General features: G+C 39.2%; 1 protein-coding gene across 1 annotated transcript; it reads left to right on the top strand.

The window, feature by feature from the left end:
• Nucleotides 1-640: 640 nt before the first annotated feature.
• LOC103465577 (kelch-like protein 10) lies at nucleotides 641-8,963 on the top strand. Its single transcript, XM_008410564.2, has 5 exons — nucleotides 641-870; nucleotides 3,103-3,589; nucleotides 5,258-5,869; nucleotides 7,646-7,795; nucleotides 8,508-8,963. Exons 1-5 carry the CDS (start codon nucleotides 719-721, stop codon nucleotides 8,871-8,873), a joined length of 1,767 nt encoding a protein of 588 aa, XP_008408786.1. The 5' UTR covers nucleotides 641-718; the 3' UTR covers nucleotides 8,874-8,963.
• The last annotated feature ends 7,515 nt before the right edge of the window (nucleotides 8,964-16,478 follow it).

Here is a 16,478-nt window from a genome sequence, read left to right as displayed (position 1 = left end):
AGAACTGCTGACTCGGTGTTTTGTGGCATTTAGCAGGCAGTTTCTATCTTTAGTGTTGGATAGAAAAAGAAAAACAGACTGATCACTGATCAATATGATTGATAGGAAGTTTAAATGTAAATGTGCATGCTGAGGAGCCAGTTAAATAGGGATTTTTTTTTTATTTTGAAAAGCTTTGTTTTAAAGAAAACGTACAATTTTTAGTCTTTCCCTTTAAATTGATGTTAAGCTCTTTGGATTGCCTTCTGAAAATGGAAACTGGGTAACAAAAAAAAAGTAAAACAGAAGCAGAAAGAACAAAGACATATCAGACCACAAAGACATTACATTCAGTAAATCTACATTTAAATTTAAATTGTTTTGTTCATTTTGGTTCTGAGTTTAGCAGAAACATTCTACAGGATTTGCCAGACCTGGTCAATAAAAATTGCAGTGGCACAGCTAAAATAAATAAATGAATAAATAAAAATAAAAGTTATACATATGTATGTATATACATACATATATCCTGAGTAATTTATTCGTCCGATTTCTCTCAAATCCGCCGACACCGCGCGTCAACACTGCTGTGACAGTCAGAGGCCTGAGTTGGATTTTGAAGGTAAACATTTTTCAAACTTTCCCTTTTTTTCAGTTTCTGAGGTAGTTCCACCAAGCTACTGTGATTGCATAGCAACCGAATCAGAGATCATGTTTCTAATTTCTTCCAAAGTTCAAAATGAACGACAAAGTCCAGCATTCAAACGAGCAGGACTCGGTGTACAACCAGCTCCGCTTGGCGGGAAAGTTGACTGATGCTGTCATCATAGCCGAGGGCGTCGGGTTCCCAGTTCACAAGATCATCCTCTGCAACTGCACTCCGTATTTCTGGTAAGTTGGGCAAGTCACATGACTTGTTATGTTTTAATTAGCTGGGAAAGGGGCCAATGTTTTGGTTCAGATGGGGATTTAAGTAGGACAGAATTGCGCAGAAGAAGGCGGCAGCTTGTCGGAGTAGCACTGCGACGGTTTATTCCTTTTGTTTCGTCCTTGTTTTTCTGCTCGACATGTTACTCCGACCAGTTGTGGTGATCAATAACCATAGCAACGAGGCTTTTTTTTTTTTTTCTTTACCTACTCAAATAAATGTATTAATTTATTTTTAAAATCTAAACCAGTTGATCAATATCTCAAAAGCCGTAAACTTCTCAGACTTCCAGTTCACGCTCCGCAGCTGTCCGGTGTTCTCGTCTGCAAACAAAACAAAGGAGATGATTGTAGATTTCCCGAGGAACAGAAATGTGTCAAACACCAGCTTCAACAAAAGAGAAAGAAGCGGAGATGTTAGAAGGGTTTAACCACGTCTGTGTCTGGCGACACACTGCATTTAGACTGGATTTCGTCTTGCTTCCCCGATGACCGACTCAGACGGTCAGTTTTGAGCTGGCCCGCGTGATTTTGCTCAAGGAAGTTGCAAACTGTACATCTGCAATCTCTCCTCCCTCCCTTGCTTGCTTGTTTGTGTCACTGCGTGGCATTTTTACACACGAGGAGTCACTCCCCAAGACACAAGAAGAAAACAACGATATATATATTTTTCCTAAGCAAAACGAAATAAATAGTAATGCAGAAGGACTGATAAAAGATTAGGTTAATATTACCGGGTTAATTGATGTTGATATCAGCAGGTACTCCATTTGTTTCTTCCTGTCACCTAAATATGTACATTGTGCATTTAGGCGCAGTCAGTTTATTGGTCAATAAACTGACCAATAAACTGGTCAGTTTATTGAAAACTGCGTCAACTGACCAGTTTTCAATAAACTGAACGTTAACCGGTTGTCAAATCAGTTTTATCAGGCATTTTGAAGCAGATGTGATTAATCCAGAATGGATTTCACATACAGGGATTTCAGAAAACTTGACATCACTGTTTTTTGACCTACATAGCGTTGAATTTTTTTTTTGCATTTTGTTTCTGTTTCCCACTGCTCTCATCAAATTTCAACTAATTTCAAAAATTTGCTTGCAAATGGGGGGCCGAGCACTGGCACAAATGAAACAGTTTGAAATATCACGTACTTCTATAAAAGGAATCGTAACATGAATGCGACTTAGTGCTTCTTGTAAAGATATTTTCAGCTTTCGCACGTACAAAGCGGTGAACAGCTTTGAACTATAAAGAATATGAACTTTGGCTTTTGGATTGTGAAACTCTGAAAAGCGCTTCATCCATTTGTATGAAGGCCCCTCTGAGTCAATCCTTTCAAGAGCCACACTTTATTAAAATTACAGCGGCAGGTCTTCTGGGGTTTGTCTCCACCAGCACATCTAGGAAACTTTTCGCCGGTTCTTTGTGAATAGAACATGCCTTGCTGTGCTGGACTGTGAAGACACACCGAGTTTGTGTTTTGGGTGTTTTATTCTTGGGGTGTTTCTAGTCTTTGAGAGTATTTTTTTTTGTTTTTTTCCCCAGAGTTTACGATACATTTGGGCATTGAGCATGGAAAATCTTTGACTCTCTGATTCTTCAACCGCATATCAAATATCAATGTTCCTCTGCTTCTCCTTCTTTTTTTTTTCTTCCCCTTTACCAGGTTGAGTGTTTTTGCTGAAGTCCCAGATTCAATTCAGTTCGGTTCAGTTTGTTTACATGGCACCGATTTACAACAAATGTCGTCTCAAGGCATTGTGTACAAAACAACAGTTTCAGTGCAGGCACACCGATCCCAGTTACCAAACGTTACAGGGACAGCCGCCCGGCTCTGATTAGTTGTTTTTGAAGGGGATGTTGGAATTTGTGCAGATCGGTATTGTAGCTCAGAGAGGAGGAGCAGGAGATCGATGTTTTCACAGATCGTCTCAGTCACCACAAATATGTCACAAAAACCTTTTCCTGCCACTTTTATAACACATAAAGTTATAATAAGGTAACAATTTCAATGCCGTCTTAGATCTCAAAGGTTTTTGTCAGTTTAAGGAATAACCACAAGTTGATTAGCTTTAGTAGTATCTGTTCTTATCTACTTATTTTTTTTTTTTTACTGTGTTTATGTATATATTTTTAAAGAGTTATGATTGAACGAAGGTAAAATATGATCCTCTGCCCTGCCTCCTCCTCAGCGAACTCTTCACGCGGAGTTGCAGCCTGGACCAGGAGATTTTTCACATACCAGGCATATCCGCGGAAGTCATGGGGCTCATACTTGAATACGCGTACACCAACTCCCTCACCATCACAGAGGGCAACGTGCAGCAGCTGCTCCTGACGGCCAACCTGCTGTGCGCGTCCGAAGTGGTGCACGCCTGCTGCATCTTCATCGAGGACCTGATCAACCCAGACAACTGCATCGGGATGTGGAGGTACACGACGACCGTCTGCCCGCAACCCGTGCTGCACTTCAAGATCTACTGCTACATTCTGAAGCACTTCGAATCCGTCGCCCTGTGTGATGAGTTCCTGCTGCTCTCTGCCGGGGAGCTCGCCGACATCATCGAAACAGACAACTTGATTGTAAAAAAGGAGAGGATGGTGTATGAGGCCATTTTAAGGTGGACCAGTCATTCTCTCGAAGAGCGAGAGACGCACTTCCCTGCTCTCTTTTCTAAGGTACGGTAGTTAACTAGTTAGTAGCTTAAGGCGGTCAAACATATGTATAGTTATTCTATATATTCTGTTTCACTTAGTGGTAAAGTTACGAAAATAAATGGGCTTTTCAATAATATTCTAATAGATTGAATGTGTTCTTTATTTTCCCTTCACTTTCACATGTTGCACCTTTAGATGGAGATAAAAAGTGTACGATTGATAGAAATAAGAGTGATATTAATGAAGTATTTGTTTCTCTGTGGCTGAGTATAACTTGGCATATATTCTGCCGTCCTGTCTGTAATGCAGAGTGGTGCATATGACTCAAACTGAATGATCTCCAGTCCAGTGGAAACACTTAAGCTTTGCTTTTTTTGTTCCTTTCGCTGCTCAGCTCTCACTCTCAGTGGCTCCGCCCTGTGGGAAGTGGGAATGCCTGCTTTTGTAACCAGGAAAATGCAAAATAATTTACTACCATACAAAACATTCATGTTTGCAAAGTGAAGCAAAAGCACAGATGATGATAAATTGAGACCCAAAAGAGCAGGTTCTCTGAAGAGAGCCAGAGAGCAGGTTTCACCTTAAAACCATTCTGTTCTGCAAACTCCAGGATGGTGTTTGTTGCATCAAAAACCTGTCAAACAGAAACTGCAGTTTCAGGTGAGCCTCTTAATGCTTTAGCTAAAAACAAAGAAAAGATTTAACCTACAGCTACTTGGCCTCCTGCCTCTGTTAAATATTGTTGCACGTCGTTCAGAGCCGCTGAAGCACACTGCCTGCAAACGCAATGCAGACATTCGTATACTTGCGATCTTCCCAGCGATCTTTGAAGATCAAGATAAGAACAAGACAATGTTTACTGTAGTTATAAATTATAGCCAAACTTTCCTGTGGACTTCTTAAGTATAACCAGAAGAAAAGCATGCTTCATTTTGCTGGGAGTTTTAGTTCCTGGTTTAGTTCCCTTACTTGTTATTTAGTGAACAAGTAAGGAAGTTCTTGGACCCGTCCTATACCTAAAACATAGAAATACAAAAATTTTCTTTTTGAAATACTGGAAATATCATTAGAATCAAGCATTTCACCAGTTACTTTCTTATTATATTTTATCCTTACAATTTCTTTTAATCATGCCACCTATTTTTTTTTCTGTTGTTGCTGTTTTTCATTGAAATTGCAGAAAATTGTTCTGTCCACAGTTTAGTTATAGTTAATCTAATAAGTGACCATACTTTTATTGCTGGTGTGGAGAGGAGATGTGAGGGTTAAATAAGATATTATACAGTCAGATATCATCTGTTGGTAGAAATATATTTTTTTCTGTATGTTGACGTGTAAATTCAGCTGGTTGGTGATGCCTGATTGTGTGGTTCTTGCTCTGAGAAGGACTGCACTGAGTGTGATTAATTTCAGTCTATACAAATGGCACATACTGCTGTTAAAACAAGGAAACTCGCAAAACATTACATGCATGAACTATACACTTGTCATGTACACGTCTGCTTTCACATCCAGTAAAATAGTTCACAATTTTCAACTTATAACCTGCGCTAACGGATTTAGTGTTTCAATGGGAACCAAACGTGTGTACCCCATTCACTAAAATATAATTCAATCTGGATCACTGATGAAATCAAGTGAAATCAATTCGATTCTGTGCACAGACTCTGTCTTGTCATCTCTCTGTAGATCCGGCTGGCCCTGTTGGACGTAGAGTACATCAGAGACAAAGTGCTGCCCAATACGCTGACGCAAGGATCGTGTCTCTCTCTCCTCTCTGAAGCCACCAAGACTATAACCCAGCTGCTCTCAATCAGGCCTTATCTGACCGGCGTCTGCAACCCCCTGGCCCGCCCTCGGTTGCCGACTGGCATCCTACTGGCCATCGGCGGCTGGAGTGGCGGTGGTCCCACCAACGGCATCGAGGCGTACGACGTCCGTGCCGACTGCTGGATCAACGTGACCAACAACACGGAGCGTCCTCGTGCCTACCACGGCACCATCTTCCTCAACAACTTTGTCTACTGCATCGGCGGCTTTGACAGGCTGGAGCATTTCAACAGCGTGCGCAAGTTTGACCCCATCAAGGGCAACTGGCACGAGGTGGCTCCCATGTACTACCAACGATGCTACGTTAGCGTCACAGTGCTGAACGGCTACATCTACGCCATAGGAGGCTATGATGGACACATGAGACTAAGCACAGCTGAGTACTATCGGCCAGAGCTCAACCAGTGGACTTTGATTGCTCCCATGCACGAGCAAAGGAGTGACGCGAACTGCACCACCCTCAACAATAAGGTGAGTGGAATGAAAACTGCAATAAAACACATTTATTTGTCTTAGGTTCTGTTAGCCACTGGTGTTTATCTGTACAAGCAGAGCACCGTTAAGTGAACTTAAGATAAAAATGGTTATTGTTGTCTTAGTAGTTTACCGGAAAAGTAATCATGAACATGTTAAATGGCAGCTACTAGTTGGTCATTTCTGCAAACCTGTTGTTTGTTTTTTGCATTTTTTAGGCTGCTGTCACATTGTTGCCTTCCTCGTCTCCCCTTGATTGAACCTGTAAAACATTTAAAAAAAAAAAAATTATAGTGAAAAAAATTGTTGCGCATAGCTGAATTCAGTGGCCTTTGGGGATCATCAAGTCTTCTCACGTCTTTAAAGTGCGTTTACCGTTCTGCCAGATTGAAATTGATTAAATCATGTCCATCATTCAGTACCAAAGTAATCTGAAAGAGATTCACAGCTTCCACAGGTCATCACTGAGATTTCATGTTTGTCTGAAATAAAGTTTAAAGGTCAAGATGTCATTCACAAATTATTATATCGATTATGCCAATGAATCGATGTGCTTTACTCTCTCTGCTCACAAAAACAGTATCTTCTAAAGGCTGATTTACCAAAACAGTGGCTCTTATACACACATTTTTAGGAATAAAAAAACATCTGACTTTTATTAAAATGTGGTTAATGTAGACTACTAGTGATAATGGTCACTTTTACCTAACTTTTCAGTTAAGCTAATTTTTTAACATTTAGTTGGGAACTAAATGTTTAGATTGCAAAGTAAAAATGTAATTCCTAATTAAATATTTAATTTGCAAGCTAAATATTTAGCTTGTGAATTAGATATTTAGTGTGAGAATTCACACTAAACATTATTATGTAACCATAATTCTTAAAAATCAATACCAATTGTTTTTAATCTTACGACAAGCTAAATAAGCCAAAAATATTGATAAATGTTTTTTACACTGTATCTTTACAAACAGCATCTCGTAGCTTTCAACCCTCATATTGCCGTCAAGACAGGGCCCACGGGATTTGACATGCGTTTTTATGTTTTACCCTTTAAACTAATAAATAAGTGATGGAAAATTAAAGTTTAGGTTGTCTTGGAAAAAGGGCAGTATGACTTATTGACTGCATATTTTTACATAATTCGACGACCGTTCAGACCTGTGGTCATAAGGTTAAAACACCAAAATGTTCCTCCTTGATAATGTCTTATTGCCGTCAGCCAGCTTAGTCTGAGGAAAAAGGCAAAGTCAAATATTAGTAGCTCAAGTCTTTTAAGTTGATCCCTAAAAAAGTGCCGTTAAATGATTAATAATTACATGTATGTCAAAACTAGCATTGTTTTTCAAGGTCTCGAAAATGGGAGCGCTCTTCATGAGGGTCTTCAAATGAGCATTTGAAGACCCTCATGACCCTGCGTTGTTTTCTGAGCGTTTTTACACACTTTCCTCTCCTTTGTTAAATGACACCCACTTGTGTTGCGAGGATGCTAAAAATTTTAATTTGCTCAAGAAACATGTGCAAACATTTTATTATTGTTCCTGCCTGTAAGTATTGTTTCTTGCAGTGTAATGATTCAAACATGACTGCAGTCAGACGTCATGATGAAGGTCTGATGGTGGAGTTTAAACTAGGTTTAGTGTAGGAGATGAAAACGTTGATATAAATGAAACAAGCCAATAAAATATATATATATATATTCAGTTTCATTCATCCCATCATCAACTTTTACATTCTTGAATCCTTGTACTTTTTTTCCCTTTCTTTCTTTAGATTTACATTTGTGGGGGATTCAATGGACACGACTGCCTGCAGACAGCTGAATATTACAGCCCAGAGACCAACCAGTGGACAATGATCTCCCCCATGAACAGCCAGCGCAGCGGAATAGGAGTCGTCGCATATGCAGGTCATGTTTACGCGGTGAGTGCGAGAACGAACTCTAAATTCACCGGCTACAGCGGCTGAAGTTGTTGTTGCCGCTCCACCAAGAACCACCGAGGGATGCGACACAAACAAACCTCTGAAGACGACATGAGCAGCTTCCTTCTTCACGACATGTGAACAAAGATGAAGAGGCGTCGGATTTCACCGGTTGTTGGATTTCTCTTTTGTCGTTGATGAAAGACCACGAGACATTGCTTCCTCTAGACAAGAGCATTTGATTTGGTTGTATTTACCCAGAATGCCATGCACTCTAGTCCATTTCCGGCTTTTGCAGCGGTCTCCGGTCCGCTCGCCGTTGACAAGTGCATTCAAACCAAGCCAAGAATGAAATGTTTTTTAGGTGGATCGGAGTTTGCCTTTTTTGGTTCACATTAGAGTTCAGTTGACTAAACGGGACTGGTGTGACTGCACCAGTGTTGGAGCATTTTAAGCTTACTGGTAGAGTTCACAAAACCTCATTAAAAATGTCCTTCTTTTTAAAGGGTTCATGATGAGATGCAGTATAAAAAAGTCCCCGTGGTCTTTAGAAGAAGATCAGACCAAAAGAAAGGAAAATCCTTCACCATAGCTGACATGTCCTTTCAACAGCTTTTGTTGCTGTGACCAGCTGATTTTCACCAGAGGTTAAAATATGAATCGACCCAGTTGAACCTCCTGACCCAGCACACGTTCCTCTCTCTCCCAACAGGTCGGCGGCTTCGATGGCAACAGCCGCCTGCGCTCGGCGGAGGCTTACAATCCTGAGACTAACGCCTGGACAAATGTGGCCTCCATGATCACCACCCGCAGTAACTTTGGGATTGAAGTAGTCGAAGACCGGCTCTTTGTGGTCGGGGGCTTCAACGGCTTCACCACAAGCTATCATGTCGAGTGCTACGACGCCACAAGAAACGAATGGTTGGAGGTCTGCGGCATGGGGATCTTCCGGAGCGCCGTGAGCTGCTGCGTGATAGCCGGACTCCCCAACATGCCTGAGTACGTGATCCCTCGTGACGCCCTGCCCCTGCTGCCCCTAGAGGACGACCACGAAACGGATTCAGGAGACTCCTCCTAAAACTAGCGAATTAAGACTTTCTCTCCAGTGCCATCTAAGACAGGAACAACTGTAAGATTGCATTGTCAATATACCATTGAGAGCATCAAACCACTGTCCAGCAGGCTTTTTTTTCTTTTGCTAATATTTGCATGAATATTTTCACTTCAGAGGCTGGTAAGACGAAGCTAAAACAACAAATCACACTTGTTTTAAGGCTATGCACCATCTGGCTGCACTTGCAAATCCCTTTTTCAGAATTTACTCCTCAGTTGTCATTTGCACCCATTTTCAGACATTGTCATACACTCATGGGCACGAGTGTCGTTTGTGATTGCGATCGCACTCGGATGACTTTGCTTGACAAAACTTATTGAATTAATCAATGGTCAGTAAAATGAACACAGTTAAGGTCCAAGAGGAAGAAGAATTGTAGATTTCTATCAATTGGAAATATTTTTTTGAGCAATTTCCAAACATTTCTGATTCCATGTTCAAGTATGTGACCGCTTTCTGAGGCCTTGAGGAGGCAGCCATACTGTCAAAATCAGATAAAAAAAATATTCACAAACAATCCAGGAACTGCTAAGACACTATGTAAAACGCAGTCAAAAAAACAAACCCTTTCAGATTAATAGTAACCAACATTTTCTCAAAAGTCTTAGCGATCAGCAAGATGTTGTTTTCCAAACGCGAGGTGGCCCATTTATTAATTTTAGGTCAGGAGTGTGTTGTCCATTCTGTCTGTATTGATAAATCATGAACCTTACATGAGGAAAATGAGCTATACGAAACTTTTCATATTGTTCTGAATTTTTGTGACCCCTTTTTTGTGTATGCATTCTTGGAGTAATATTTTCTAGGTTTACACGTGCATTTTTTACAGTACTACTGGGTGCCACTGGTTTATTAAGGTAAAGAAAATAGTTCTTAGCTTAAATTTTATCCTGGAAATTTTAATACATTCTAAATGCAAGCAGGCACATTGCCTCATTGATCAGCTGGTCGTTACATTTTCACTTCCTCAGCCAGAATTTCAACTTGAGAGAGCATTTGTGTAGGATTTTTAAATTTTCCCCTTCTTGGAACCAAGAAAATCCCCCCACAGTTCAAACACGGCATAATGCTGTAGTTGATTCGCTCAGAGGTCAAAGGTCAGAGCTGGGACCCTTGTACCTCAAACTTGGGAGCATTTTAGTGGGAGTGAGTTGTTGTAGTGGGTAACTGCTGTTAGCAATAAAAGCAAATAATAATACATTTATTCTAATTTAGGAAAATGTTAATTTTTTTTTGCAGCATTATGTATTTACTGATTTAAAGAGACAAAACATCAGAAGTGCTAATAAATAATTATATCACCCATCTGACAATCTCTGACAGAATCTCCTGCTTTCTTGTAGCATTTGGCAAATAGAAATAATTTTGGTAAATCTAACTGATCTAAAACAAGAGAAGTTGGGTTTAATTTAACTTTAGCCAGGGAGAAAAAAAGGTTAGTGTCTTTTCTTTGGTGTGTGTAAACTTCCGGGTTTAGCTGTAATTAAAATAGCGTTTTCTGTATTTGAAAATACAAAAGCATTAAAAGTTACAATATCACAATATTTACCGATTTTCTCTCTATCCTACTTTTGACTCTGTTGCTCTCTTCTGTTTCTGCTCTGTTCCCGCTTAAGATCTTTTGCTGTTCTGTTTAAAATTCAGACCCTCCTGCTCTCAAATCCGCCCCAGAAAAACTGCAGCAAGTATCACATGCTACCTTTTTTTTTTTTTTTTACTAACAGCTTGGTTTGGAAAGATGTGACACAATTATTCATTTATACAAGATGTATGAATGTGTTACGATTGATCATTTTTCTGGCCATGAAGCAAATAAAGTAATTATGAACTATGTGAAATATTTCAAAAAACCAAAAAAATCACTAGATAAAGTTTTTTTTAAATTTTTCATAAATATTAGAATAAATTATATTTTACAAAACATTCTGTTGTAATGTCTGAGAAGGCCACCTTCAACTGGATGCAACTTCTAATGCTGGAGAGAAAAAGGCGTTATACATTTCTGAACACCACATATAGAATCTAACATAAACTTGTAGTTTATGTTAGATTACAGTAAAGAAATCACTTAAGGGTGTCAGTTTCAAATCTGTGGAATGTTGCCATAACAACAAACTTGCCACTTTGGCCGCCTTTACACTGGAAGACATTTGAGACGAATTGATGATAAAAGTCTGCGAGGTGTTAAGGTGGCAGAAGTCTGCTTTGGTCTTATTCCCCCTCAGGCTGGCCATTAGTCACAGCGACCAGGACAAATATGGAAAACTAATCATTTATCCACCACCTGTAGCTATAGGATAGATTTTTTTTTTCAAAGCATAAATTAGTATTGTTAAGTAATGACAAACTGCTATCTGAGCAGTACCCCATGCACACATATATAAAAAGTCAGTTTTACTGTAATAATGGCAATTATTTCACATGTTTTTTTCCCCTGCTGTCTGACAAAAAACACACAAGAAATGCATGTTTGTTAAATAATGATTTTAAAAAATCCCCCAAGAAGTCTTAAATGCTCTCATGGGTTAAACAAGACTTGTATATGTTGCAAATGACAAACACTTTGACTCCCACTCCTTTTTCTACATCACTCCATGAATGACTCACCTAATTTGAAGTGGAGCAGCGCTTGTCACCTTAGTTACCAACTCATTGACAATGGAGTGTGTTAGCTGTAACATCATGTTATTTTTACATGTTACATGTCTGCAGTGCGGTCTGTGTCGCTATATGTTGATGTTCTGATCTGTCTCGTATTTCCAGGAGAACAATTTAATTGGGCTGAAACGCTGACAGATACTCAACAGTTAGGGGATGTTTAAATCTTAGGTGAATCGGCTATATCAGCTCCAAAGAAACACTGAGAATATCCTGAATGAGAATGCTTCAAAAATATTATGAATAAATTGTGATTAAAAAAAAAAATCCATAAATAAAATCTTGTCCTGAAAATAGGTGTACTAGGAGAACTTCAAGGAAAAAAAATAATAAAATAAAATAAAAAAATGTTTTTGTAAGATCAAACTAAACTGCTGTATAAGCTTCAGGGTTCTTGCTAAATTTTACATTACCTAGGATACTGTGTGTAACCAACTATCTTTTACAGAATTAAATAAGAAACAAGTATCTGTTCTTTCAATCACAGTTAAAATTTACTCCAGCCAAATCTCCTGTGTCCAGCAGAGTAGATGTAGTTAAATACAGAGGGATGGTTTCTGTGCTACAACAGGAACAACCTCATTTTGGACACAATGTGCCACTCAAGCCTAAATAGGCAGCCTAAACAGAAAGTACTAGATTTCTTCCAAATGAAATCCTTCTGTTTGAGTGCTTCCCTTGTTAAATTGTTAAAAAAAAACAAATTAATTGTCAAATAATGTTTTTTCATTGGTTTACGCAGGAACATTGTACCCAGCTGTTTTGTGACTGTGCATTAGTGGCATCACTAATGCACAGTCACAATCATCAGTTAGAAGAAATATGATGAAACAAGGTTTACCTTTATAGTTTGTGTATAAAGTAGGGGATATGTCAGAGTTTTGGGGTTTTAAATATTTAATTCTAGTCTTATTATTATTATTCTGTGTTCCTTAGTTTCTTATTTTGATAGATCAGCACCGTACCTGTCAAGTCTCCTGTTTTGGCCGCTTTTTATCCCCCCTTTCCCGGCGTGCTCCCGTATTAGTATTTTCCCGTAAAGACTTTGTGTTATTCTCGTTAAGTGATTAGTTATATTAGTTGTGCTACCACTCCACGCCACTAGAGGCAGTAGTAGATCAGAAAAGATGCAACTAAGGAGCAGATTTAGAAGTTCACAGAAAGTGAGCTGCACTAAAGAAAATAAAAGACAGAAGTTCAAATACATTGTTTCTGAACTGTTCGTGCTTTGCTAGAGCAGCGGAAGGTTTTGAGTCTCGGCATTAGGTGACAAACTGAACACCACCAGGACGCTGTGACCAGCACGTCCTCCTCTGGCTCCTTATCAACACGTCCGTAACTTTATTAAAGAACAACAACAAAAATCAACAAAACGTGTTCAAATTAATGACCCAACAACAATAATAATCTCAGTGATTATTGTTTCAACAAGATGCTGTGCAATTCTGTGCGTTTCGGTTCCATTACCAAAATAACTATCAGAGCAGGAGTTTAAAATGAACTAAATAACCACCGCTGTGTTCAGGGGAGCGCTTATTAATAATAACAAAAATAAATATCAAGTCTGGGTAACGGCTCTCAGGCGTCCTCACTTTGATACAATGTTTAACGGTTGGTTCTTTCCGGAATTCCCCGCCGCCTTCGCTGATAATTATAGCAACAATTACTGAATAAACATCTAGCACTGCGCTTAAACCAGAGTCTTTCCGTCTCTTAATGCTATGTCCAAATATTCAACTCAGAAAAAACTTCTCTTGATTGTTGTCTTTTTCCTCGCAAAGTGAGGTGAGACCGTTAGTGGCTAACGAATCTCAACCGCTAACGGCTCTATGATCCCGGATTTCTGAGTTGATGGTCGATCTGTTTTCTTTTTTTCTACTACTTAGTGATGTTGAATATTTATCCAGCAGCGGCAGTCAGACGATCTCTGATGAATTTTCTCTATCGATGAACAGAAGAATCGCTGCAAACACTGTAATATTCAGCTCACACAGCAGATCGGTCTTTCCTCATCTCTTCTAGTTTTGTCTTTTTCCTTTCCGCTCCAAACTGCTTTTTCGTCAGACAGAGCTGACTGAAAACTCCCACTATGGCCACAAGAATTTGTGGCCACAAGAATTTCTATCTTTGTGCTGATTGGCGAATTGCACATGTAAGTCCTTTTTTCTTGCCCGAGGAAGTCTGCTCTTTAGAAATTTTGGATACATCGTTCCCTTCTACCGGGGTCTCTCCTAATGTAGACCCCATCACAGCAAGCAGCCGGGGCAGCTTGCTGTGATGTGCTATCTGGCTAAGTTCTCTGCCATTCTAAAAATCAGGGGGTGTGCAACATCTGTTGCACACCCCCTGATGTCCATCTTGTTGTCCGTCAAGATGACGGACAACAAGACGGACAAAAAGTCTGGCGGATCAGCGAATTGAACGCGGTGGATTTTCCTTTTTCCTTTCCCTTTCTTCAAGATACCAGTTAATTTTTTAGAGCAGACGCCCTCAGCCGAGGACGTCTGTTCTGCCCCAGCCGGGGCAGCTTGCTGTGATGTTTGCTTGACAGTTGGGGAAGGCTTGAAAAGGTACTCATCAAATTCGTCATACTCATTCTCGTCCTTGTAACTGCTTATGTCGAAAGTGATCCCAGGTAGTACCTTGTTAAAAAGTTTTCTCACTCCTGTCGTGATCAAATAGCCTGCTCCAAATGTCAGGGGAAAAAACATTGTGGTAAATCCGATGTGTTGCATTATGAAAATATGTCAAACACGGTGCTATTGCTAAAAGAGATACTTGGATATAACCTCCTGTTTTGAGACCCAAGCATTCATAACCTCAGATGTTCTTTGATCTATGTCATTGATGAGGTCATCGCTACAATGAGCTCACTGTAGTTCTTGGGGGAATATCTTGCTTCTGATCATTGCTATGGAAACAGTCAAATCAGTTCTGCATGTCTCAAACTATTAACCCTTTGCAACTCCATCACTTAATCATTCGAGGCGCCATGACGGACTTCAGAAGGGTTAATTTCAGGAGGCTAGGGATTAAAACCACAGATTTTAATGGCTGAATATTAAGTTTAGATTGACAATGTTATGTTAAAATCATTAATTTAAGTAGGGTTTTTCATCATTCTATCGGGTTTAAAATTTTTGAATTATACTTGACTAAAAATATCTTCAAAAAAAAAATGTAATGTAACTGGCAAACATTTGCTGCTGCTGTTGTAAATTGTGACAAGAAATTTTGCCTGCTTGGAAAAGAGCTACAAATAAATAATTTTAGTTTAATAATTTTACACGTTAGCATAAAAATAGAATAAAGGATGATCCCAAAGAAATGGCTGCCGCTCCATACTTGATGGGTTGTAAACAACCCACTCGAACACATTTGTTCTGTACGGTGCGGAAACGTAAACAATAGACAGAACGTAATGTCTTCCAGCTTTTTTTGTGTAACTGAGCTCGACACCAACAGCAGCACAGCGTCAGCAGCCCATATTGCTGATAGCCGGGAAGGAGATAAATGAGTCAATTTCTATGCTTTCCTGTAAACTGGTTATGAGTCTGTTGGTTTTTCACTTTTCTTGTATTTTAACTATTAAACCAACTGGTAAACAAATGTTTGTATCTGTTTTTAGAAGAATAGTAGCTTCTCTTTTATGTCTCCATCAGATGGGCATTACTATTAATAATAATTAGATTGTTTTTGAATACGATTCAGGATTTAAAATGAACTGATGAAGATGGTCTATGTGTCTAGTCTGGACTGGGAGAGATGCCTGTGGTTCCCTTCTGGACCTGTTGCCCCATCAACCCGATGTGGAAGACTAGCTGGGCAAATGCCTTTCCATGCAATTCAGCTTGATTCGCATCTGCCTTCAGTGCTCTGTCTGAGATTTCTCCCATTGACCTCGGTTTCTCTAGTAGAATTTCAACCGGGCCAATCGGCAAACAGCAGGAGAAGTTGTGAACAATGATATTGATTTTCTGGCTTCCTTTAGGGTTATAACCTACTTGTAGCTTCGTTCACTAACCCTGCAGTAAACAAAATCTTTCAGTCTGTGTTGGCCACTTCTCCAAGCATTGAGAAATTAAAGTTGAACCAAGAAGAATGTTTTAAGACATTTTATTGCTGGTAAAGATGCCATTTGACTTGGCATTTCTATTTTAGGATGGTTTGTATTTTCCGGTAAGCTTCATTGCGTAGATTCCTTCATGATCGAGATGGCACATTTTATATGTCACGGCCAAACGCCAGCAATTATGTATCGTAATCTAATTCTTTGAAACTTGAAGTTCACACCTCCATTAGGCAATCATTTCTCAATAGGCGAGGGTCTAGATTCTGTGTATGAAGCATAGCGTAACTCAAGGATCTGGTTTTTTCCAGGCTCGTGGGACACAACAGATAGAAATTGATCTTAAGTATGTGTGCATCACGTCTTTGTCAGTGACCCTTGTGTAACCCACAAGAAGGGTTGCTTTAAATACCTTTAATAGTAGATGGCAAGTTAAGTTAATTTACCTAACTAAAACCAACACTACAAAAGTATAAGGAAGTTGGGCCTGATCAGGAGATTCTAAATTCGGGGGAGCCTAGGTGTGAACAGAGGAGAGCACACAATGTATATAAAAAAGTAGAATTTAATTTTAAAAAGTAGAATTTAATATAATCAACATTTGTGGATCCACATTGTACAAATAAACAAAAATTACACGCTTAAAAAAAAAAAAATTAAATAAAAAAATAACCCAGTCTTTTTGATGTCTGTCAAATGTTCTTTCAAAGTTTGTTCAGTCTTTCCAATGTATCTGTCAAATGTTCTTTCAAAGTTTCAAACAATCAGCGTTTTGGAGATTTTGCATTTCAGTTGATTATTTTGGTCCAATAACGAGCTCTTGAGATGTTTTTAGTATATTT

This window comes from Poecilia reticulata, chromosome 5, assembly GCF_904066995.2.
Source record: "Poecilia reticulata chromosome 5, P_reticulata-male-v2, whole genome shotgun sequence".
NCBI classification, from domain to species: domain Eukaryota; kingdom Metazoa; phylum Chordata; class Actinopteri; order Cyprinodontiformes; family Poeciliidae; genus Poecilia; species Poecilia reticulata.
The sequence above is the reverse complement of the archived record's forward strand: the minus strand, read 5'-3'. Positions and strand labels throughout refer to the sequence as shown.

Coding starts and splice junctions, on each gene's coding strand:
- LOC103465577 (XM_008410564.2), top strand. CDS start 719: ATGAACGACAAAGTCCAGCATTCAAACGAGCAGGACTCGGTGTACAAC. Junction 3,590..5,257: donor TCCCTGCTCTCTTTTCTAAG/GTACGGTAGTTA, acceptor ATCTCTCTGTAG/ATCCGGCTGGCCCTGTTGGA. Junction 7,796..8,507: donor ATGCAGGTCATGTTTACGCG/GTGAGTGCGAGA, acceptor CTCTCCCAACAG/GTCGGCGGCTTCGATGGCAA.